We start from the raw sequence: 25,494 nt of genomic DNA on the forward strand, positions 1-25,494 counted from the left end.
CTGAATCATCTCTCGGAAGAATATTTTTTTTAGCACTCAGAAGGGATCCAGTGTATGGTTAGACTTTTCAAGAACTCACTCAGACACAAATTCAAGTCATTATTGAGGGATCCTTCTCCCCCGCTTTCAGAACGCTAGTGTGTAATTAAAATAATTTTCAACATGTTAAATAACAAGCATTATGGAGATAAACAACCCGTTGAACCTAGTACAAGTTTACTGTCATAAATGGGCGTTGCTTGCTTACCATTCGAAAAACTGAGCAATTTTTTAAATATTTTGAAATGTCCACGTTGAAACAGATCAACTGTAGATTTAACGAAAATAAAACAAAAATTGGTAACAAACAAAAACAACAACAACACCAACAACAAATGAAATTAGGCCTACTGTCATCCGTTCCGTTCTTCAAAGGAATCTTAGAACTTTCCAATGACAGAGTAAACCACAGGGGATCACTGTATGCATATACGTCAGACATTAAACTAAGATTTTGGAATCAGGACAACCCAAGCAATCTATGCCTCACAGGCCAGAGTACCTTGTCCATAGCTTGATGGCTCACTCTCGGTATCTACATGTATGTCAGGAATTGGGGTCGGGGTTCGCACGGTTCGAACCATGGGCATGTCTTCTTTTGCAGGCTCGTCGGTCGTGTCGGTTGGGCCGACGTTTGCGCACCGTGCCGTGGCGGCGCCTGCCCCTGGAGGACGGCCGGGCGACCGCGTCATCCTCTTGTGGACGGGGATCAGTAGCATGGAGACGGTCGAGAAAGAAAAGCTAGCCATCAAGATGAAGAGGCTGAGCCTGTAGTCGCCGGTCAGGTCGTACAGAGCACCTGTGAAGAAGCCAGGGTACCATTCAGCAGGATTGCAAACAAGAACGCAAACACACATAAGCGACCAACGCACCAACAGTCAAGTTAGCCAACCAACCAAATTCCCCCAAAGTTGTTCGCCTTTCCATATCAATGTGAGACTTCGATATAATGCAGCTGCTTTCGTTGCACAGTTTGGTTTGACTTTAATTAATCATGGCAGATTCGATGTAGATCGAACTGGGACACTTCATATTTTATCTCTTGTATGATATTTCTAATGAGTGAATAAATAAGTAATTTCTTGCCTGGACACTTGAAACAGAAATGCTAGTAATGCATATCCTAGTAAAACATCCATGGGTCCTGGCATATGACCCTGACCACTGGAGTGGATTGCTAAAGAGTTATTTGGAATCCACTTTTGTTGACATGGCAACTAATCGTTAAGACACGCTGCCCTCACCACGCTGTTTAGCTGAAGCAACGATTTTTGACTATGTGTAACTTACTGCCTGACGTCTGTCCGCTGAACTCACCTGTAACTGACGACCCGATTAGTATGCCAAGTCCGAATCCAGTCAGTGGGGCGGAGGTCACGACACCCGAGCCGAAAGCGCTGAAGAGCTCGTCACTCGCTGCTAGACAGGCGCCATATATTCCCCCGCGAGCTGTTCCCCACACTAACAGATAAAGAGCGAGAGAGGAATTGCAGCTGGTTGCACGGACTAGTCAAGTTCAAGGGAAAGTGTAACGTGGAATTTTAAGACAGAACACTCAGGGTTGCGCGGAGGTATAATCTGGTTCCATAATATAGTTCCCCAACCAAAAGGATTATACTTCACTTAGGGAAAATCTTGACACCATGCAGTAGCCGTCACGTCCACGCGTATGGCCAAAATGGGAGGAAATCTTCCCTTTCTTAAAATATCCAAGGTTTTTGAATCCATGTCAGTGATGTTCGTCGTCAAACTGTTCTTGAATTTTTATACAATGGACAAATTGCCCGTTTCCCCTCTCTGATTCGCCTCATGGAAATTTGTCTAATTGTACTTTTGAATATTTAGTGCCACCTTTGCACACCATTTTATAAAGCTGACAAACAACCTACCAACACGCGCACCCTACATCTTAAAACAGAATAATGTTACGTCATGCGTCAGTGTTCATTGAGGTTATTTTCGGACTCAACATAAGAGACATTTAGGATTATCATGGTAAAGAGAAGATGCCTTTTAAGAAAACTATAAACCTCCTAAATTGAAGCCTCATAATGATGAAAAGTACATGCAGGTCCCTTCCTTAACCTATATATTCCTGCGCGTCCACTTTTCTGGCTGTAAATCTGACTGGTTATATTTCTCTCTTTCATTGTTTTCTGAGAGATAACTGACTGTTTACCGACTGAGAGGGCGATCATGTGCTGGAAGGTCGAGCATACCGTCTGGAAGCCGGCTGTGACGGCCCCGCACACCGACGTGGCGGCGATGATGTACAGCTTGAGACAGCACAGGCGGTCCCCGAACAAGACGAAGACGAGTTTACCGCCAACCTCTGAGGCCCCAAGGACCACCAGGGTCAGGGAAATTTGCTCCGTCGACAACTGGATTCCCCTCATGAAGCTCGACTGCAGTTATGCAAGGGAAGAAGGATACTTGTCGAGATCGCTGAATCGATTTAATGTACATGTGGGTGCAGACCACTAATTCAAGTGAGAATTTTTGACCAGCTCATTGGCATTAAAAGTGCCCCCACAGTATCTTTTGAAAAAGGAGATTGTTTGTCCCCCAAAATGGTGAGATTGTGTAAATCGTTGCCAGGATCAACTCCCTGGGTCTTTGAGCTTTCATATGAGGGCAGAAGGGCTAAAAACTACGGTTGGAAAATGGTCCTAAGTGCCCGAGAAAGTTGAGGGTTGCCACTTGAAAAATGGCTGCAAGCAGACTTCGAACAGGTCACTTTTGGGGGGGGTGATTTTGTTTTGTGGGAATAACTAAAAATGTAATTGGTTAACCCACAAAAAATTTAAAAGAAATTGAAAGATAAGTGACCAGACAAGAATATCATTTGTGTTTCAGAAGTCTCAGGGATGTTGGCGTGCATGCTATTGGGCCCTGAACGGTGCTGATTTTACACTTGTTTCAATGGGGCTTGAATTAGTGGACTGGACCCATATGTACTCACTTTTCCAACTAACTACACCGACTGGTGTGACCAGGACTACATGTATTTACCTTGAAGGGATCAAGAGAGGGCGCAAGTTTAATATCAACTCAGTGAGGCTCCTTTTGTTGGGAACTGCACTTCGCTGGTTCACAAACGACCATGGACTGCATGAACAGTCCCAACCAAAATGGCCCTTTTCGACTGATAAGAGGGTGCTGATTGTTCGTATGCACTAACGCATAATCCAACAGTTTGTTTCCAACGGGGCCATGTATGTCGCAACTAGTATAAACAGTTCTGCAGTCGCCGTGTCAACAGCGCCTCTGATGAATGGAAACAGAGAGTGGAACTACAGCACTCCAAACAACTTCGAAAAATACACAGTTCAACAAACATAAAGGAATCATTCCACGAATTCTGTGCACTTTACTGTCTGCGCTTTCTCATTCACTTCTTTTGTGATACTTACGAAGTTGATCAGAACGAACGCCCAGCCCAGTTGGGCAGACGTTATCGAGGAAACAAACAGCCACATGTCCGCGTTCAACAGCAGTTTCTTCAAGGTTTGCGTTCCGCCACTGCGACTACCGCGACCTTCACCGTCACCCGACAGTCTTGCACCTCCAGGGTCGTGGGGAATGTCCTTACAGTCATCAGCGACGGCCACGACTTCGTCGCTGACGGGACCGAGTCTCTCCTTCTCGTCCCCTGAGCACGTCTCCAGCTCACTCCGCATCTTGCCAGGCGTCTGCAGGGCTGCGCCGGCTTGTTTTCGACGGGCTTCCGGGGACCTCAGGAACGGCAGCGCGCCCACTGTGCCCAACAGCAACACGAGGCCGGTGAGCAATCGCTGCGAGTTTCTCCAGCCCCACACGGCATTGGTTTTGTTGAGTAAAGGTCCCAAGCCCATAATACCTTACACAATGAAACAGCACACTGTTATGTTTGGATATTTGCATTTATAAAAATGACAACGAACGGGAACGATCTTGCCGCGCCATGTTGGTTCCTTGCACGATGAGGGAACGCGCACGCAGCGCATGAAGTCACGGTCAGTGTCACGCAATTATGTGTGTAAAAGGCATTGGCGTGAGAATCAACGCGCGCGCGTACTCCATTCGTTTGTATGCCACTTTGTGGTTGACAGTGACGTCACACTTCGGTACTCTATAGAGTTTCCTTTTGTTGCGTCACAAGTGCAATAATTTTGACAGCCCATGCAAAACTATGGCTGGCCGTGAGTGCAAAATCAAAAGAAATGCTTCACCAAAAATCTAACGCAGATGTTAAAACACTTAGTCAGTAATAGCTAAATTATTTTACGAAAATGCCTCCATGTCAACAGTAATGAAGCAAAATCTACATTCCCAGGCAAACGTTGTAAACAAAGATTGAACAAACTGGCAAATATTGGTTGCCCATTCAAAATGGAGGCCAGTGTTTGTCAACAAAAGAAAGATCTTATACGCTTTGAGTTAATTGAGGCCAATCAGCATAACACCAACAAGTTCAGTACATAGAGCTGAGGCCAAGTTCCGTCGCCTGAGGCGAATAAAATCTGGTACACTGTGTTATCTGATTGCATAGAAACGCAACAATTTGAATTCCTCAGACTAAAGACACTGTTGTTATACCTCGTGATTTGGGGCAAGCTTTTGCATAGCGACCACCATCTCTGGATTGGACTGGTTCCTTTGTGCCGTTCTTATCCGTTGAGAACAGTGTATTGTTTCAACTAAGCAAAAGCTTGCCCCGAATCACGAGGTATAGCAACAGTGGTTTTAGTATGGAAAGTTCAAGTTGTTATGTTCATGTGAATTTAAAGAACTCAGTATACCAGATTTTATTCAAATTTAATGGCTTATTTTGCGGAGGGGGTCGACAAGGGGAGGGGGGAGAGTTCCCACCGGGAGAGGCAGATAACCTCCCTGCCCCCCTCCCGGCTTCGCTACTACTACAAAAGCAAAGCAAATGCAGGAAGCAAAAGGCCTACCCAGAGCGCCGCCGATCGAGAGCGTCCCAGTTGCCCGGCAGCAGCTGGCGTCCCCGGAGTACCAGTCCAGCAGCAGGCTGCTGGCCGCCAGTAGGACGAAGCCCGCCCCTATCCCGGCCATCGCGCCCAGCGTCAGGTACCCGTAGGCCAGCGACGGGATGAAGGAGGTCAGGAGGAAGCCGGCCGACTCCAGCGCGATGCCGGCCACCAGTAGGCGGAAATGGCCGAACCGGCTGGCCAGGGCCGCCCCCACTGGAGCGATACAACAGTGCAAGGAGACACTCGTGGCGCCAACCCAGCCTTGAAAAGATTTAGATATAGCAAATAAAAAATTGTTAATAGACTCAAAGAATAGGATTAACCTCACATTTAGAAAAGACTCGGGAAAGGTAGCATTTCAAATGAACATAGACAAACCGGGCGACGGTGGTATGGCGCCATCGCTGGTTAGATACAGTGGTCCCGCCAATGGCGCTGAACACTACAGTTATTAAACGCCCTTCACAGTGCATGTAGTGCAACAATGAATAATGATTAAGTCATGTTTAAAAATGCGTATGCAATGCAAGAACATCACCGCCCGCCCAGGCAGCCGTCAAACGACCTTCATGACACATCGCTGGAAGGGACGAGACTTTACTTGGAAGGGATAGGATACTCATGGAGAAATAAACACATACTGAAGTTATGGGTAATTGTTTAATCCCGACTTCCCGAGGGGCCGTTCGGTAGGGACTGCAAAGCTTACTGGGACCCCCGTCAAGGGATTCGCAGATGACATATTCCGTTCAACACAAGCAATCATAATTGATTTTGTGGCACTCTCTAGTCTCCTCACAAGCCGCCTGACTGAAGTAACAACATGTGCGATTTACCATTACGCTTCGATTTCAAAGGAAATGCTGACAGCGTCACATATGCATTTAAACTACTTCTGTGACGTCACTCCGTTGTTCAAAGAATAGGTTATTTTGACGAGTCTATATCTGTATTAAATCTACAGTCATTCTAGTTTCGTAACAACGAGGAGATTGGGGGTCCCCCGATTAACTTCGATTACGATACGATTACCCTCGTGTCCCCTTTCAGGATTAATGCTCTATAAAGCAAAAATTTCAACCAAGATTTGAATTTTTTTCTTCACCTTTCAATAAGGAATAAATTTGATGCGCTTTGGCTACTTTTGTGTCTATGTTTTGCCCAGTCTTTCTTAAATGTTGAATTATGTTAAAATCCTCGGCTTCATAGAGTCCTGTGGTGGTTTAAGGTTAGTCTGATGGGTTTTGCTGCAATGACACACGCGTAATAATGACTCCAAAGAAGAGCTGAAGTATATGTACCCACCACTGACGATACTGACTGCACGAATATTTTTAGTGCTTTCACTCATGCGAAGGGCGAACAGAGGGAGCGTCTTAGACAGTCGGGACTCTCTGTTCGTGCAACAATATGAAATAGTTCAAGTCAGAATAGAAATCGGAACTGTCAATTCGTGCATATGGGCGCGGCTTCGCCTGGCCCATTCTTTGCACAAATCTAATCCTCGTCCATTCTCTCTGACTGAAACATGCTGAGAAGTGGAGTGACTTTTTCTGAACTCGATTTTGATCGTTTTCTGTTTACAAGGGGACATCTCTTAATCGCCAACTGGACACAAATAAAATGATGCAAAAAGCATCGAAGCCAATCAAATGTGGCCTCTGTAACAATCGTAAGGTATCATAGATACCGAGAGTTGACATTTTACGGTTGACTTGCGCCATAATGCTTACAGATGTAACGTTTGGGTAACCAAACCGTGTGTGCTTGGATGTGCAACGGAGCGGGGTTAAAGTTCAGATTGTAGGCGAGGTATAGATTCATACATTGAGGAATTGCTAAATATGTACACTGCGCGCCCAAGTATGGCTTCTACGTGTGTTACCTGTAGAAACGGTGCTGCGCCGACAATTTCCGGGGAGAGGGTGCATTGGCCGGCCTCAGTTACCCTACTGACTTGGTGATTTCCTATATGAAACTGGATACCTACCAGTAAATACAGCGCTGTCCTTGAACTCTTTCTCAAAGTCGACGAAGAACACGTTGTAATTTAATACTGGGCCGTTTGACACGAAATACAGCAGGGTGGCCCCGGCCACAACCAGGATTTTCCGATTGCCCAGGGGCGGCATCGTGGCCGATGAAACTGCTTGCTTTCCGTGGAGACTGCTCTCCGGTAGGAGCAGCAGGCTGTACCTGGTGCCTGTAGTAGGCTGCAGTTTCCACCCGTGCAGTGACTGACTTTGGAATCGCGTGCACGCAATACGTCACAATCCCCGTGCTACATTCAGGCTTGACTGTCAAGGTGATTAAACACCAGCCTCTACGGAACGCCAACTCGATCAAAACAAACTGTCCTAGAATCGCAACAAGAATATAATATCAAATCAGTCCTTTGAAATATGTGATTGCCGAGCTTTTGGTAACTGAGTACCTTCTTCAGGGCAAGCAGATTCAGTTCAGTTGTCTTAGAATCGCACTCAATGTGTCAGTCCATTCTGTTGTGTCGACATAGGTAGCTGAGGGTAATGCGACTTTTCTGGGACTTCTCACTCTCAGTAGTAGGAGTGTAATTAACAGTGCGTGTCCGTCTCTTCAGGGGTCAAAGGTTCGAATCTAGCAGCGGCAGGTTACACGTAGTAACCGTAGGCCTATAAGAGTATAACTGGGTACCCGTGAGGGCCCGAAGTTAACAAGTAAATCAGTGTGTCTGCAATGGAAGCATTATCATCAAGCACGGCTCTGGGTGGCACATGAAATGGATTCAGTAACGTACAAGTGAAGCAGCATTTAATTTTCGTACGGATCTTTTTCCAACTTGATCCTTTTCAACTGATGAAAATTGAGCCTCCTTTAAGTTGAATGCACGCACTGATAGGGTCCAGTCCACTAATTCAAGCCCCATTGAAAACAGTGTAAAATCAGCACCGTTCAGGGCCCAATAGCATGCACGCCAACATCCCTGAGATTTCTGAAACACAAATGAAATTCTTGTCTGGTCACTTATCTTTCAATTTCTTTTCAATTTTTTGTGGGTTAACCAATTACATTTTTCATTATTCCCACAAAACAAAATCACCCCCCAAAAAGTGATTTTTCCGAAGTCTGATTGCAGCCATTTTTCAAGTGGCAACCCTCAACTTTCTCGGGCACTTAGGACCATTTTTCAACCGTAGTTTTCAGCCCTTCTGCCCTCATGTGAAAGCTCAAAGACCCAGGAAGTTGATCCTGGCAACGATTTACACAATCTCACCGTTTTGGGGGCCAAACAATCTGCTTTTTCAAAAGATACTGTGGGGGCACTTTTAATGCTAATGAGCTGGTCAGAAATTCTCACTTGAATTAGTGGTCTGCACCCTTTATATACACCCATTTTTCAGTTTTTCACACCAAACAACACTGAATGGTTGAGAATGCATCAAAAACCTCAATTCCAGAGAAAAAATGAAAAAAAAATTGTCTAATGGCTGTATATGGAGAGAAAATGCTCAAGGTCAGCCTGTAGCAAATGTGCACAAACTACTGCAGACTGCCTATATACACTAACTAGTGCAAATACAATGTGCAGTAAGCAGCTGAAAATTACACTTTTCACATGAGCAGCTTCAACTACCTGTTGCTACAAATAATGGGGAGGGTTACCCAGGCTAGACACTGCCAACTGTAGCGGCCAAGTGCACGAAAGACGTAAAACTTTGGCCATGCTTTGACATGAAAGCTCACCCTAGATATTACTCCAGTTGACAGGCTCCAGCCCAAGAGTTGAAAACCTGAGCCCAAAATAGGGCACTTCCAACACAAGAGTAGAACAAATCACCATGCAGAGTGTCTCGATAAATTTGAGTCACCTGTGCATATCCACGGCTTGGCCAGTCGGTGCCCAGGCTGTGCTTGACCATCTAAAATTGAACCGGACCCCCCCCCCCCACAGTTGGCCTCTGTTAGGGTTAGCCTTCATTAGGGTTGGCATCCGCTAGGGTTACGCTCTGTTAGGGTTGAAATCCAGCTTTTCTAGGTTTCATTCAGTCCATCCTAATCAAAGAATTTCTTGAATCCGACAAACAAACAATTACAAAGTGACATGTTCCACATGTACATATATAATTCTCATGTGATTACCTGGATATTTATTGTGTCCGACAATCCAGTATTTCTGATGTCTCATAACCCATAAAACTGTTATTCATGGCTTGTTGTGGTCTCTCCACCACTGCCAGGACCAACGTAAACAAGAGGGATAAATTTTAAACCCAGCCGCCACTACTGCATGGACGCCGCCATTTTGAAATATAGGGTCCAGTCCACTAATTCAAGCCCCATTGAAAACAGTGTAAAATCAGCACCGTTCAGGGCCCAATAGCATGCACGCCAACATCCCTGAGATTTCTGAAACACAAATGAAATTCTTGTCTGGTCACTTATCTTTCAATTTCTTTTCAATTTTTTGTGGGTTAACCAATTACATTTTTCATTATTCCCACAAAACAAAATCACCCCCCAAAAAGTGATTTTTCCGAAGTCTGATTGCAGCCATTTTTCAAGTGGCAACCCTCAACTTTCTCGGGCACTTAGGACCATTTTTCAACCGTAGTTTTCAGCCCTTCTGCCCTCATGTGAAAGCTCAAAGACCCAGGAAGTTGATCCTGGCAACGATTTACACAATCTCACCGTTTTGGGGGCCAAACAATCTGCTTTTTCAAAAGATACTGTGGGGGCACTTTTAATGCTAATGAGCTGGTCAGAAATTCTCACTTGAATTAGTGGTCTGCACCCTGAAAAGTGCACGTTAACAGCAAAAAAATATGCCTGAGCTTCTTTGACGGATGCGGGCGCTATTGCTGCGCTGTCATCCAGCAAGACATGTTTCAGTGCATCTGTTTCCTGGTCAAATTGCGAGACAAGACTCCACATAATACACTGAAAACATTTCCGAGAAAGGGTTTAACCCTTGAGATTGCTCAATATTGCCACACATAATAGTCACCTAGGAAAACAGACTTAGACCAGAAAAATCTGACACAATGTAGCAGTTTTGTGCACTATCCAATGCAAAACTCAGGGTCTCTCCCGAGGATGACATCACAGTTTTGCTCAGTATGAAAATTCTAATTAGAATTAAAACCAAAAAGGCAGCAAAATGCTCTTTGACGTGGTCAAATTAATCGGGACACAAAGGGCCATTTAGGAGGTAAAAATGCATTGCCGCTAAACATGTTATGGATCCGATAAGCAGGGAAACCGATTATAAATCGGTGCCCTTCAATATTGTCCGATGCGGTGCACCGTTAAATCTATGGGGTTTTTTTTCTCAGACGTCCCACTGAGTCGATTTGCTCAGTATTGTCACAACACAGTTGATGCTCTCGGCTTAACAATATGCAACGGTAAACGGAACTGAGGTTAGGATTTAAGCAATTGTCAAACGCATAAAACGTTGTCGTTCATCGCTTGATGTATCACGGCGTCATTTGAGCGAGGCACCGTACTACTGCGGCAATCTCCTGCTTCGCATTGTTTTCCCCACACGCATGCAGGATTACTAGTGTGCGGCTCGCCACGGTTCACGTGTGGCATGCATCTCTCTCGAAAGAGTGAAAAGAGTTTGACATAATCTGTTGCTTTTTTTGCACACACGCAATCCAGTTACACTCCAGCGACCCTCGTGGGTCAATTTACATTTCACGGATGGCTGCGATTAATTCCCACAGTGTACGTCTGGTACAATTATTTCCATGTAAAAGGTCTCTCCGTAAGAATAAATGAAATTGGTTCTAACCAGGGGAACATTATTTTGAATCCCTTTGGGCCACATTAAGTTAATTTTAGAAAAAAAATTTTTACGGCTTCATAAAATTTTATTGTTGGATTTCCTCAACTGTGCGTAAATCCCCAATACCGAGGGGTAAATTTGGCCATAGTTTAAATTTCACTCGGGCGCCGCGTAGTTTTGAATAGGGTCTGGCGGTCTGTGTTCATACGTCTGTGCAATGACTGTCAGTTTTATTTCCTAACACTCAGTCTTTTTGTTCCTGAGCAGAGCGGATGCCAAATGAGCCTGGTCATATGCCTTGTTGTCGTATGTGGAGGGTCGTTTAAGATCCTTCGCTGTGTTTTGTTTATATTTTTTTCGATTAAAAAGGTCTGAAGGAATAAAACTTTGCAAAAGCTGATGGAAATTAGAAGGGGAATTCCCATCAGTGGGGTCAGTAAAAACCTACAGAACCCACAAATATATTTTATTGTAACTATCAAACATTCCCAAATCATTCATTGTAAAGGTTTTTTTGTACTTCACATGCAATCAGTTAAAACCGAGAAACAAGAACCGTGTGCAAAAGAGTTGTTTTATTCTCGCAATAGAGAGAAACAAATCAAAGTTACCCGTACTGAAATAGAACAGTCTGCTAAAGTCCTCTTATGAGTCCACACTTATCGTCTATTTCACGGTTGTTCTTCAAAGTTTATACCTTTTATCAATCAAACTAATTTTTATATACATACATTGTACCCAGGGTCAATTTTCTGAAGATGCTTTGTACGCCTCCTTTAAAAAGAATTCCAATAATAATAGGGTTTTTCAGTGACATATATGTACATGTTTAAAGATATCTATGCTTGAAACATGAAAACTGCTTGGGGTCAGTGTATAATCTGTTATATTATACAATGTAGATTTTGTTGTTGAGAGTAGCCGACCAGAAAAAGGCCCTTTTTAAGGGCAACTCAAGGGGCGGAAAAGCAAGTTTAACAAAACACTACTTAATTAAAAAGATAAGTAAGACTTCTGTCTAAATGTTTGACTTGGACTGACAATATCAAACCATACATGTGCAGGTAAATTAAACAGTGCAAGAACTCATAGTATCAGAGTTGTTTCATAATTATTTTAAAGGACATCAGTGACTTTTAAATGACAGTAGTAAAGGAAGTAGACAAAATATCAACGTTTTTCCATGACATGACACCAGTGACTTGTAAATGACATTAATGAAGGCTATAGATCAAGTATGAACAGAGTTACAGCGGGAGAATAGCTCCTGATTCAATGATGCGGAGTGCCAGCACTGCAGTGCATCCAAAAATCTGAGGGGAAATGCACGCAGACAAACAGTGGTGCTTTGGGCGAGAAATAAAATGTCAGACTTTGGCCTACTGTTAAAAAGATCATGGCTCGCGTTATGGGAGTTTTACAAATTCGCTGTTTATTTAAGTCTCATCGCTTTCCCCTGAAATCCTGAGGCAAAGAACTGCAGATGAGTCAATGCGTTCAGTAATAAATAGCTTTTTGTTAATTTCAATTTAGAAATTGACATGAAAAAATTCGTGTAATTTTTTTAACATAAAATGTAGTCGACGAAAGAATCAATTAGACTGTCTTTCATGTCTGGTGTCATTATTTTTTGCGTACGTGACAATTAATTCTTTCGTTTTTACATGCTTTGCAATCTTAACCAGAAACACGGCCACTGAATAATAGCTTGTTACAGTTCATTACATTAACTTCTATTTAACTGTGAAGGCTTAAAAATTTTGTCGGGACTGGTTGACTATGTTAACATTTACAAAAGAGAATCACAAAGCACAAAATGTCATGAACCAAACAGACAAAATGCTATTTTTGATTTAAGCCAGGCAGAGTGAAACCAATTAAATTATGGAATTCCCCAAATGTGAAGGATTAAATTGTAACCTGCCCCCCCCCATTTCTTCACCTAAGCTGGTTCCCAGCTGCTAGGTTTGTCTATTTGTACGATTATTTGAGGGTAGCAATTTAGAATAGCAGTCCCTGCTACTCGGCCTCCCTTCCCGCGTGGTGGTCGACCTGAGCAGACCCAGTATTCCTGAAAACACAGCTTTGCGTAAGCTTGGGAAAGAAGCCCTGTATTCGAGTGTGAGTTTGGCATAGTAATGTAAATGATTGAGAGATAACTTACCGTAGGCCTACTGATTGCTAATTACCAAGCCACACTGGATAGTAGTCAATCTTTATGACTGTCTATTTCGAACCTTCAAATGATGAGTAATTCACATTCAGTGCTGTGCGGCGGAATAGGCCTATAGTTGTAACCTTGGTGAAGCGCCTTTGTGACGGGGCATGTTTTGAAGAAGTGTGACCCTGTATCAACTGTATTTGTCATACCTCTGTCATGGACACTCTTCGCTTATTGGCCCAGAACGATCACAGGACAGGGCAACATATCGGCACATCATACGCACCGTGAGACATTTCGTTCTACCAATGGTGCGTGTACGCACAAGCGTACGTCAGAAAAACAGAAGAGCTTCTGGAAGTTCGAGAACGAACATTGTAGTCCTTCGGTCAGTTTTGCGTGGTACCCATGATACATTTGTGCACAGGCTACCGGGGAATTCGATCGATAAGTGCGCTCGTATAACAGACTCGTTTCCGTCCCTCACAGCGTATAAGGTAATACAGAGACCGCTAACCAGACTATACAAATGTACTCACTGGTACCCGCACTTGCTTTTACGCAAGTAACGAAAGTGAGGGGACAGTGCATTTGCAAATGACTGTTACGTTAATTGTACGGTTTTACAGTAGGCCCACCGTCTTCTGAAATACAGTGCTTGTTTCTTTTGATAAATTCTGCGGGGCGCTTTGAGTCCCTCGGGTGTTCAAGACGTCATACCCCACACCACAGCGGTCAACAATTGTTAACTATCCGCTTGTGACTGTCACCGTTCGTCGAGGCTGTTGTGTTGCGGCCAAGCAGTAAACTGCCGCCAAAACGGATCGGCGTCACCGGCCGACCCTTCGCTGACGTAGGCTCGCAGACTCCCGAAGACGACACTGCCACAGTATTGTTGCCGCGACTGACTACACAAGTACGCCTCACTTAGGATTTTGTCATCGTGCGAATGCCCATCACGATTTTAATCGAATATCAGCAAAAAGCAAGGAACATACTTTATATGTTCAGCCACTTACAGAAACTCAGTTGAAACTGAGGTTCAACGTTCAGTCACTGAATGACACCAAACAGCGCTAAAGACTTGCTCCGAATGACTGAACTTCAAATGACATCGATAGGTATACACCAGACTGTGTACTAAAGTCACTTCGTGGGTATAATACAGTGTTGTCTACACATTTCACGAAGTGAAATATCTCGATGCGTCAGTCCGTGAAATATTAATTTTAAATTTTGGAGAGGTAGGTAAACATTTCCAATTACATAATTCAATCAGCTTTTCAGAGCACCTAGGCCTATAAGTTTGAAGTAAAGATCATGCATAAAGGTCATGCATAATAAGAATATGCTAAAAACCCACATTTGTCAACAAATGAGATAGGTCAGATCGTGATACGATCAAAGCCCTTTTATTTAATGTCAGTATGACGTAACCACGGAGAGGACACACGGGAGCATGTGTCCCCCCCAGCAGAGGGAGCGCACCCTACGGTGCTGTTGCCTAGCAAAAGAAGTTCTCCTGTGCACGTACCAACGTAAATAAGACCAGTTTTCAATGCACGTGTTTATTCGCGACTCTAGTTTGATCAGTTAAATCATGGCGGAAGGATCAGGGACAACGAGTTTCATTTTTCCATGCATAAAACCGTGAAGCGAGTCAGTTCCCCAGTTCATACTATTCATGCGGACTAACACCTACGGAGCCTCTAGGGGGCAGGCAAAATGAGACTTTTTTTTTTATTTTGTTCCCACGAAATAATTTCAATCCCTCGAAATATCATTTGTTCTCTCGAAATATTATTTCTTCTCGAAACATTATTTCGTTCTCTCGAAACATTATTTCGTTCTCTCGGAGCATTATTTGTTCTCTCGAAATATTATTTCGTTCTCTCGAAATATTATTTCGTTCTCTCGAAACATTATTTCGTTCTCTCGAAATATTATTTCGTTCTCTCGAAATATTATTTCGTTCTCTCGAAACATTATTTCGTTCTTTCGGAGCATTATTTCGTTCTCTCGAAACATTATTTCGTTCTCTCGAAACATTACTTCGTTCTCTCGGAGCATTATTTCGTTCTCTCGAAATATTATTTCGTTCTCTTGAAACATTATTTCGTTCTCTCGAAACATTATTTCGTTCTCTCGAAATATTATTTCGTTCTCTCGAAACATTATTTCGTTCTCTCGAAACATTATTTCGTTCTCTCGAAACATTATTTCGTTCTCTCCAAACATTATTTCGTTCTCTCGAAACATTATTTCGTTCTCTCGAAACATTATTTCATTCCCTCGAAATAAGATATTTCGTTCCCTCGAAATAAGAGATTTCGTTTCCTCGAGACACAATTACGTCCCCTCGGATTAATATTTCATTCCTCCGAAATATGCTAATTCGTTCCCTAGAAATGATGATTTCATTCCCTCGAGATATATTTGTGTACTTTGCGCCATTGTCGCACACTCGTAGGACAGAAAACCGCTTACTGTCTAAGTAACTGGCAAACATGGAGTGATAGGACCATTGGTCCATATACCAATTAAGAAACTAATAACCACGGAGGCCCTGTTAGTAATAATATGAAAAATAGTAGCGATTACTATTTCTAGCTTATTATAGAATAGAACAAAAATATACAGTTCTTAAATACATAAAACTGTAAACATAGGAGTAAAAAGTAGAGTATAAAGTAATATGGTCAACTGAAGTGCTCAATGCAAGGGAGATGTCGTGGAAAGGAAATAGCAAGTGTAACTTCAAACAGATGCAGTTGCTTCGATTATCAGATATTAACGTAATGCAGCGAGTGGAATTAAGTTAGCTATTCAAAAAACTTAAAATTAAATTAAATGACTGCAAGGAAAAAGCACTGATTACAGAGAAGATGGAAACCTTTACAATGTTGAAATTAAGACACTTAAAAAAGACTAAAAGAAGGACCCAGAAACTGAAACGACCAAGGTAGATAAAACAGAAATTAAGTGCATGAAGTGTAAAAATGAAAAGATAATGCATGGTTCCCTTAACATATAATGAGACAAGAAATATAAATGTTGAAAATGTTCTTTAAAGTAAAACTGGACTAGAATGTCAGAAAAAAATAACAAACTTAAAATTGCTATCTATAAGTAATAAAATGTATTAATTAAAAAGACATTTAAAAACTTTTAAAGAGATTTGGCTTGCCGCTGAGCTAAAGTTAATGGTTTCATCCTAGGGTTCCATACTATTGAAACGTATGTCTATCGGCATCGTCCTGGGAACATTACCGAGGCGTAATAACCCATTAGACTTGGATCGAGTATTAGCAGAAGGAAATGGCATTTCAAAACGAGTATTAAGTATTATTGTGATATGTATACACCTCACACATTCGATGACGTTCCCAGAGAGATGGCAATGGTGACCAAGAGAGTGCCTGATGAAGATCACTGATACAAGTTACGAGGATGAGCATTAGGAATCAGTCTGGCAAGACGATTATGTAATTTGATCAACTTGTCCGAATGAGAGTGAGTACAATTGGACCAAACCACATCACAGTAATGAAATATAGCGGCAGCACCATAGCGGAACTTAACATCTTAAATATAAAATTAGAAAGACTAGATTTTGCCGTTCGTCGAAGAAACCCTCTTCTCTGTGAGATTTCGTTGGCAAGGTGATCTATGTGGTCAGCCCATGTCAGTTGCTCATCTCAGATAATAACTCGCTCAATAACAGTGCTACCTATCAATAGCAACCTGGACTTTGGTAAATGTAGATAGCCGTTGGCGAGTTCCAAAGTTCATACTTTGTTTTGCTCACATTTAGGGTAAGTTGGTGTTCAGTGAGCCATTGGGACACTTTGTTGATTGTTATTGCCACATCACGTTCAATATAAGGCGGTGAGATGCCTTCAGTCATAGTCACCGTACCATCTGCGTACGGGCTAACTTTGGAATCTGGGCAAGTAACACATGAGGGAAAATTAAAAGAAGAGGTCCCAGGATTGATCCTTGGGGAACCCCGATAGTCACATCAGCGAGGGAAGAGATGCCGTCGGTTTGCGTGGCCTGTTTTGTATGTGAAAGGTAGGAGTCAAACCATTTAAATTCATAGACCGTGAAACCCCTCTGTGAAGTTTGTGGTCCTTGGTGTCGATGGCCTTAATTCTTGAGAGCTAAAAATACGGAGGCTGTTACCTCACCAAAGTCCATGTTATTTAGTATACGATCATTGACGTCAATAACTGCTGTTTGGGTGGAGATATTTTCATAACTCGCGAGTTTGGGACTTCTGGCGTCCAACTCGGCGTATTTTGTTCACAAAACCTCCAACCGGTGGGCCTATTTTGCATAGACCGTCCAAACCATCCATCGTTCGGGTGAAATATTAGTCGAACTTAGTTGACTATAGTCGTCACTCGAGCTTGCCCATTGGCGGGGACAGCACGTCCATCCTCTGCGACTTCCTACATGAATTTCAATTTCAGGGAAAAGGATGATAAAAACCATAAGAAAGTATAGACGTTTGTCAAGGCGTTGGTCATTAGCTGCCTATTGGGTATTCTGATCACCTACATTCTTGCCAGTATTAATTTGCATATTGAATGTGCGCAAACTTCCCAGAGCCTGTTGGCGCAAGAAGTCACAAGAAAACATTGTAAAGCATGAAGGAAGTATTCCATGTCTTTCTCTACTCTTCTTGTAGAAAATCTTCAAGGGGTAATTTAACCCATTCTCAGAATTAAGCAAAAGAAAAGAAAACAAAAGAAAAGAAAAGAAAATACCTTCAAGTAATAGGCAAACAGTGTTGTGTGATTGGACCATTGTAGCATGGTATAACTGGACACTCCATGCACGTGTTACCTAAGCCTGCATTTATATCTATTCACACGCATGGTTGTACGCATCTAGAAAATCTAATGCGGAATAACAAAGAAAAACAAACCTACTGCATTGAATTGAGGCCTTTGACTGGATCTATTTGAGTTGCTATAAGATGGCTGCAAGATAACTATTACAGGTCACTTTCTGTGCTTCAATTTGCACTGGTTATATCCAGCTCAAGTGGTGTCAATGTGCGATGAGCATGTCAGCTCAGTGCTGACAAGTGCACTAGCTGAAAAAGATAACGGCTAATGATAAATGCCTTAAGGCTACAGGGTATACGACTTTCTGACAGTCGTAAGGTACAGATTGACACAACGCCTATCATATAACTTGGGTTATCTATTAATCAAATATTGTTAGCCTGTGTACGTCTGTGTACAAAACTTGTCGTTAATACAGAAGTCAACTGTCAAGAGAGGGAGAAAGACTCCAAGTAAGCATTCTGTTTAGAATGACAGTCCTCAAAATACAGACACAATGCAGACATGATTTAGTAATGAATATACAGCATGATTTATTACACACTAAACACAATCATAGTTCACATTTTCAAAACTTCTAAAACTGTTGGACCAGGAGTTGGTCTACAAAGCTGTAATAACAACAGGTATCTTTTTAAGTGCAAAGTGCTGCGTTGCAGTTTTTTATCACTGAAGTCATCTAAAACGTACAAGCATGGACCCGCTTTGATTCTTTGCTTAATCTTTTTTTTCCTGGAGGGGGAAATATCCCTTGCATTGATTAGCATTGTTCTCATGCCAAAAACATGCACTAAAAATTAAACTGGCATGGAATTTGAGAGTACAGAGAACACAGATTTAAAAAAACATACATAAGCACACTACAGAGACAATGTGTAGTTTCAGGTGAGCGATTTAGGAGCAAGCAATTTAAAACCATATATCACATTCAAAATTCGAATCTGTATCCGTTTGGCCAAGTGGCCAAAGAACCCTACTATTACTTCAGACCCCCCCCCGGTGAATTGCAGTTTTCGTGGTTACCTTTCAGTGGTGTACAACTGTGTTGGATAGGTGGGGGGATGACGATTTTGAAATTTAAAATCTCATCACAAAAAAGTGGGGGGAGGGGGAATGATTCAGTAGCCCACCCCCCAAAAAGTGTGGGGGATATTATACCCCCCTCCCTTCGGATTTGCATCCATGTTACCCTTAACCCTACCCCCTAGGGTATTGTCAATATCACAATGAAGTTAGAGGATTGAGGACCGGTAGGGTTAATACAGGAAAACAAAACAGACAGACTGTGTGGTCTGAAGAGAAGTAGGCTACCGTATAATATGACTCTTCCCTGAAAGACTACGTCAAGAGGGGGGGGGAGAGTTCCAGGCGGAATGTGCCTGTGAGCAAGCTCTCTGCAGGCTCACTCACAAAGTCTGTGCTCTGGGTCTTGGAAAGAGATTTATCAATTGGGCCAGAAACCACCTTTTCAGTATCAATAGGAAAAAAAAGATGTAAACTGGGTTAGGAATCATAATTATTGTCAGTATATCAATTAAGGAAAAGCAACTATATGCATTACTTTTCACCTGTATTTCTTGGAATAATTCAGGGCAAACAATTGGGATCACGATATTGCTTTTCACCCTTAGAACTTGAACACTATGATGAGGACAAGCAGCTGGACAACATGAGTTTTCGTTCTTTCGCGTTACAGTTACGGGTGCATGCTTTACGGCCCGGGCGACTGCACACGGTCAATACCACACATGTACAAGTCCCTGGCATGCGTTATCATGAAAGAAACCGATATTCATTTCCTGTCCTAAATGAAGGTGTGACAGCAGCAGCAAACTGGGTTATAAATGTAAGCTTGCAGGCGACGCCCGGCGGCAGCGTCCCTCGGGGTGAAGAAGCTGTGAAGTCTTCCTCAGTGTTGGAGGACGTGTGTCCTCCGGTAAGAGGACTCCGAATAAATGACACCAGGACAGCAATACCTTGGGTCCGTCTTCTTGATTTATTCTCGTGTAAAATTCCCAATCGAAATATTCTGATTCATCAGTATAACCCTTAAATGTCTCTGAAGTTCCTGAAGTCATGTGTTGATCCGTTAAGATCACTGAGGTCTCTTAAGTCCCTCTAAAGTCTCGTAAGTCCCTGGAAAATAGTTACATGATATTAAATAATTAAATGAATAAATAAAATTCACAATGTTTATAATCATGTTAAAGTTGCTAATGATGCATGTACTAGCGTGTTTATGTATGCATGCGCTCGACATAACTTAACCCTAACACTCCTCAGTCCTCCAACAGGTGAAGGATTGAGGAGGGTTAGGGTTAATATCTTTTACCTCACCCAACACTTGTGGGACTCCTGCCTTCAATGCAGGCAGAACGGTACATACATGTATTGAGTACATAGATGTAATGACATGACATTTGTATAAGACCAAAATGCACATATCCATAATCATGTTTCACAGTCATTTGTACAGACGCCGGTTTTAAATGGATCAGTGCGCACCACAATACACTGAACTTGGTTGCCATGGACGTGAAGTGAGGTCACTAAAAGTTTCCACATGCGATCGTGCGTGCACTAAGCAAGTGCGTGATGTACTGTGTATTAAGCATAGCTGTGCACAGTTGTCGCTCACACACCCAAAACAGCATGAATGAAGCGACGAAATTATGTCCATAAAACCCTCATGATCTGTTGAATCTGATACTAATTATCTACCCCAGTCAATTCCTTGATCATATAAGATGTTAATTATCAACTAATTATACCCATGTTACAATTTGTAAAGAAAACAAAAGGAGTAATTTACCCGTTTGGTTCGACCCAACAGTGCGCTTCGTCGTGGATTGTGGAGAAGAGGACGTTTGGCAAGGGCGCCCTCTGGGGCATGATGTCAACGATATTATTGTAAATAATGTGGATCCCCACATAAATGATGATTATTTCTAAATAAACACCGTTAACCGTTAACATTCAAGTTGAAACACGTTGTCCTCATCATTGGGGTTAATATTGGGATAAAAAAAAATGGTGACCCCAGTTTATTCATCCTCCCATCACTTTTCAAGTCACTGATTTTATGTGCATCCGTAGCCTGCCCCACTGACTCGGACTCCGCACCTACCAGCGTTAAGATCTCACCTGAGATGGAGGCACGCTTGCTGAGCTCGATGGATGATTACGAAATCACCCTCCCCCATGTGACAAGAAATCTCCGCCCATGCCAAAAAAAGTGTAAACTGTTTGGATTAGATTTACACATGCAAAACATAGACATATATTTTTCAACAAAGAACGAATAACAAAGACAAACCACTGTCGAATCAGTATTTACGCGTGTATTAATTAAACCCAGTTATGTAATTGATAAACCTTAATATACTGTTTGTATCTCTAACATGCATGTAGGTTGTAAGTTCTCTGGGCAAGATATGCACATTTATTCACGCGAATCTGTGACGTCAGATCAGTCATTCGCGTTGTGAATTCCTAAAAGTTGAATGCATATCATGACGTCAAATTTGCTTCGCTTTCGAATTCGCGTGAAGTAAGAAACGGCCTTTAATAATGCTGGAAACGCATTGCGACCACTCAGCCCTGCGAGGCACAGTGTTGTAACAAACCACCTCTTTTTTTCCCACAGCCGCGGTTAAAATACGGTCCCACGCAACCATCGCCGTAACACAGACCACAAAATGGCATCAGAACGACTGTGGAAAATTGTCATCATTGCCGCTGTTTGCTTCCATTATTTCTCGGTAGCAGGCATCCTCTACAACTACAATGTCCTCTTTGTTTACTTTGAGGAGGAATTTCAAAAAGGAGCACTCTACACCGTAACCACGAATGTCAAGATCCGGGAACCTGGGCACATTTCACTGTGTACCGGTTGTTTTCTATTCCGTGCACGCCCATTGTTATTTTTGCCGGCGTCCGATGTATTGCATTGAGGGTATAAGGGCACATCCTCAGCAATTTCATTTCTAAATAATGAGAGAAAGGTGATTTGGGGGTCTATTGCATTTCCCCCTTCCCAAAAGGATGCACAAAAGCGTAGCATAGAGCAGGGACTCCAGCCTAAATGCAAAAAAATACTGTGTACATGGTGTATTTATGGGTTCTAGTTAATCTGTTTCGTCGATTATAGATCAGGTAAAGTCGGTCAATTGTGGATTTTTAGTTTTTTTGTTTCAACGGAGATTTTCAGGATGCATGGTTCAGCTAGAAGGTGTCTTCGTAAATCCTCGCAGGTGTACTTTCCTATCCCATTCAAACCTGTTTTCAATCGCTGGTTTCCAGTAACCCCTTTCTCCCTCTTTCCGCGCTTCATGCACATCTCCAGGTTGGGTGGGCTCCCTGGCCGCTACCCTCTACTGCGTGGCGTCCCCTCTGGCCGTGGTCCTGGGCTCCAGGTTGGGCAACACCCGGCTGGCCCTAGTCGGCATGCTCTTGCAGGCGGTCGGCTACCTGTCCACTTCCTTCATCTCCTCGCTTGACTACGGCTTCCTAACCTTCGGACTGCTGGTGGGCTTAGGCTGCAACTTCGCCTACTGCGCCGCAGGGAGCGCGTTGCTGGGCTGCGTCTCGAGTCACGGCAAGAACCGCTGTCGAGCGACTGGGATCGCCTTAACGTTTTGTTCCGTTGGTAAAATACTGCCATCGTTATTTCATCCTTGTTTGTCAGAAACGCACCGTTTTACTAAAAAGGGGGGGGGGCGTGATAGACCCTGTGCCCACAGTGTTCTCCTATGTCGAATACAAACCAACGCTTTTGCAAAAAAACAACGATGATCTGCTGATAACATCGTTACACCCGTTTTACAAAACGAAGTTGGGGTTTTCGGTGTGTTGGGATGATCACTTTGACGATTTTAGGCCAGCCAGTTTGCCAAATTTTGGGCAAATCGATTATATGATTTTTTTTATTTGAAAACTGGATTAAGTATATAGGCTTAGTACCTTAGAAGGTATCTCACGTGAGGTAGGTCGCAGCTTGCATAAGAAAAGTGCAAAACGGACGGTTTCAGTATCCATGCACCTTAGACAAATGCTCTATACATTCGCATTTTTTACGATGCATCCAGGAGGGAAAAATAAAAAAAAAATAAAAAAGAAGCACCAAAAGCATTAAGTCAAAATTAATTAGGGATACTGACCAACTTCCACCTTTTTAAGTAAACTATTGATGGAGTACAGAAAAATGCAATGTAAATGTCCCCAGTACTGGCTAATACGGGCGATTCACAATAGTGAGCCTTCGAGAGTTTGCAACGCGTTGGCCAATCACAGTGCGTAAAGTCTGTTGCGCACTGTGAGTTTCGCGCACTGTGATTGGTCAACGCGTTGCAAACTCTTGGAGGCGCACTCTTGTTAAACGCCCGTATTGGAACTGACCTATAGGCTGCAACGTTAGGGTGGTTTGATATTTTTTCTCGAGGCATCATGCTGATGGGACCACTGATGAACGCCCTGAGTGTGATATTAGGTTGGAGGAACTGCCTAAGAATCATCAGCGGTACCAATTTAGTCCTCGGAGTGGCGGCCTCGTTGCCCCTCATAAAGTCTCCGAGGACAAGGCCGGAGATGGCAGAGGAGGAAGCCGGAAAGGACTGTCCGTCCCCCGCCGTGGGAGAAAACAGAGAAGGGTCTGAAGATGAAAACGAGGACCTTGAAACTGACAAATTAAAGTGTCATGACCCGACGAATGACGACAACGACGGCAGCCGCTGCCAAGCCGACACTGCCATGCTACCTAATCCTTTTCTGAATGTAGATATCTGGTTATTCGTATCGTCTTTAACATTCGCCCAGATGGGATGGTCCTTCGTCATTGTCAATTACGTAAGTACCGTCATTTACGAAACTTCGATCGATCTCTCAGCTGAATGTGAACAGGTCTAATAGGAACGTCTTCAATTTCGCCTGTCCGAGGAAGATCTTCTTCGTCCGTGATTACTCTGATCAGTACCGTATAAGCCCGAGCTAGACAAGCAGAGTGTGCAATTATTTTCCTAGCGCCAGCTTTGGTCGGAACTCCGCTTTGCTGGTTACAAAAACGACATTGAAATGCATGCGTCACGGTCGCGTCGCTACCAGCAAAATGAACACTCCCGACCAACATAGCTCATTTCAATCGATGAGGGGGTGCTTCTGCTCAAGGCCTAGTGCTGTCTTCGAGTGCTCTCGAGAAAGAAGTAAAGAGTTTTGATTAGTAATCGGTCTGTAATATAAAACTGTAGAATACACGTATATTTCTTTTTGTTCTCAGTGTGAACCCCTTTTAAATTGTTTTCTCTTCTCCTGACAGTCTAGTTTTATGGCTGGGCTAGGGTTGTCAGTCAGTCAGATGTCCATTGCTCTGTTGATTTTCGGCGCAGCGGAGGTCGCCTTCAAAATCCTCTTCGTCATTTTCGGTGACCGCCTTCCAGCCAGGAAGCTGTACTTAATCGCTGCCAGCTCAATGGGCGGCGCCATCGTGTCGGGCTTCCTGCTGGTTTGTTCGACATTCGGACACATAATTGCCCTGTCGACTGGTAGGTGTGGACCTGCTCCGTCTATTTTCATTTTTGAATGTTCTCTTGGTAGTAAGACTTTGCAAGAGCAAAAACCTGTAAACAAAAATCCACATGGCCCATTATTAAATTAAATCCACTTAAATTTAATTCAGATTGGATAATAAAATTATAACAAAATAGTTAAAAGGACGTTCAAAGAAGAAAAATTCGAAACGAGTGGGATGTTTATTTCACTCTTCTGTTTCTCAGAAATGACATCTTTGCTTTTCTTAGTTCGCCGCCGACAAGCACGCCCAGGCAAAAATGCAAAACAATTCAATGAGATTGCTTCAAGGATGGCCCTGGCGACAAATAGATCTGAAATGTATGCACAAATTATTATTTTAAGACTAATGTTAAAGTTGACTTTAGCAAGACATGCCGAGTGTGTCCAACGCCGGTTGCATGCCACTTCAGCAGGACGGTATTCAACGATGCCTACCTCTTTGCACGTGTAGCTGGACTATAAAAACTTGCTTCCGGGATGGGGGCAGGGCGGAGGTGGCGTTTGTCTGCCTTTCGGCTGAACTGCATCCGAATCTGTTATCTGAAGAGATGGGCCTACAGGGCCTATGATAAATACGTGGGGATGCACTGATAACAGAGGTAGCCACATAGCTCTGGAAGCATTGAGCAAGTTCTTCTCTTTGTCGATAGCTTGGGGCATCTGCCGCAGCGGAATCTACGGAACTAACCTCTCAGCCAGCGACGAACTGTTCTGCGGCTACGGCTCCCGAGTAGCCACTGCAGTATCAATGGTGGGATTCGGCTTGGGAGTTTTGATCGGCTCACCAATCACAGGTAGATCCAAAACTTATCTGCAGCGATGTTAACTTAAAAATATCATTGATTAAAAGGAAGTTAAATTAGGTTTCCATTCTTAAATCATCACCGGCTGGGGAAAAAGAGGCTCCATGATTTCCAAACTATCTCGAGAGACTGGTAACTGTTGAAATGTCATAACACTGCCCAAACTGTGGTGTTAAAATGAACACAAGATGCTGTGGACTTGCGGCGTTCTTGGGGGCTTGTGGTGGACTCGACCACATATGATGCAAGATATGGGGCGGAGACAGCCTCCGTCCCCACCTTTGTGGTGGTCATTGTTTGATCGGAATCTCATGAATTCTTTACA

The 25,494-nt window shown here is 43.1% G+C and overlaps 2 protein-coding genes across 3 annotated transcripts in view; one reads left to right on the forward strand and one right to left on the reverse strand.

Moving 5' to 3' along the window:
• Positions 1-90: 90 nt before the first annotated feature.
• Positions 91-20,750, reverse strand: LOC110980437 (monocarboxylate transporter 13-like). 2 transcript variants are annotated; one of them, XM_087148567.1, is made up of 6 exons: positions 20,615-20,750; positions 4,977-5,276; positions 3,453-3,898; positions 2,219-2,444; positions 1,357-1,500; positions 91-838 (listed from the first exon to the last, which is right to left on the reverse strand). In XM_087148567.1, exons 1-6 carry the CDS (start codon positions 20,733-20,735, stop codon positions 519-521), a joined length of 1,557 nt encoding a protein of 518 aa, XP_087004693.1. In that variant the 5' UTR covers positions 20,736-20,750; the 3' UTR covers positions 91-518. The 2 variants fall into 2 exon arrangements, with proteins under 2 accessions (XP_087004693.1, XP_087004692.1); XM_087148566.1 differs by lacking the exon at positions 20,615-20,750 and adding an exon at positions 7,006-7,317.
• LOC110980003 (monocarboxylate transporter 12-like) overlaps positions 16,683-25,494 on the forward strand; it is a 9,803-nt gene continuing 991 nt past the window's right edge. The window contains exons 1-5 of the mRNA XM_087148570.1: positions 16,683-17,020; positions 22,148-22,450; positions 23,243-23,646; positions 24,113-24,338; positions 25,017-25,160. Of these exons, the coding sequence (XP_087004696.1) occupies positions 22,249-22,450; positions 23,243-23,646; positions 24,113-24,338; positions 25,017-25,160 (976 nt within the window). The 5' untranslated portion in view covers positions 16,683-17,020; positions 22,148-22,248. The remainder of the gene's footprint in view (positions 17,021-22,147; positions 22,451-23,242; positions 23,647-24,112; positions 24,339-25,016; positions 25,161-25,494) is intronic.

Source organism: Acanthaster planci, linkage group LG18 (assembly GCF_054643075.1).
Source record: "Acanthaster planci isolate LZ-2023a linkage group LG18, COTS_SCS, whole genome shotgun sequence".
Taxonomy (NCBI): domain Eukaryota; kingdom Metazoa; phylum Echinodermata; class Asteroidea; order Valvatida; family Acanthasteridae; genus Acanthaster; species Acanthaster planci.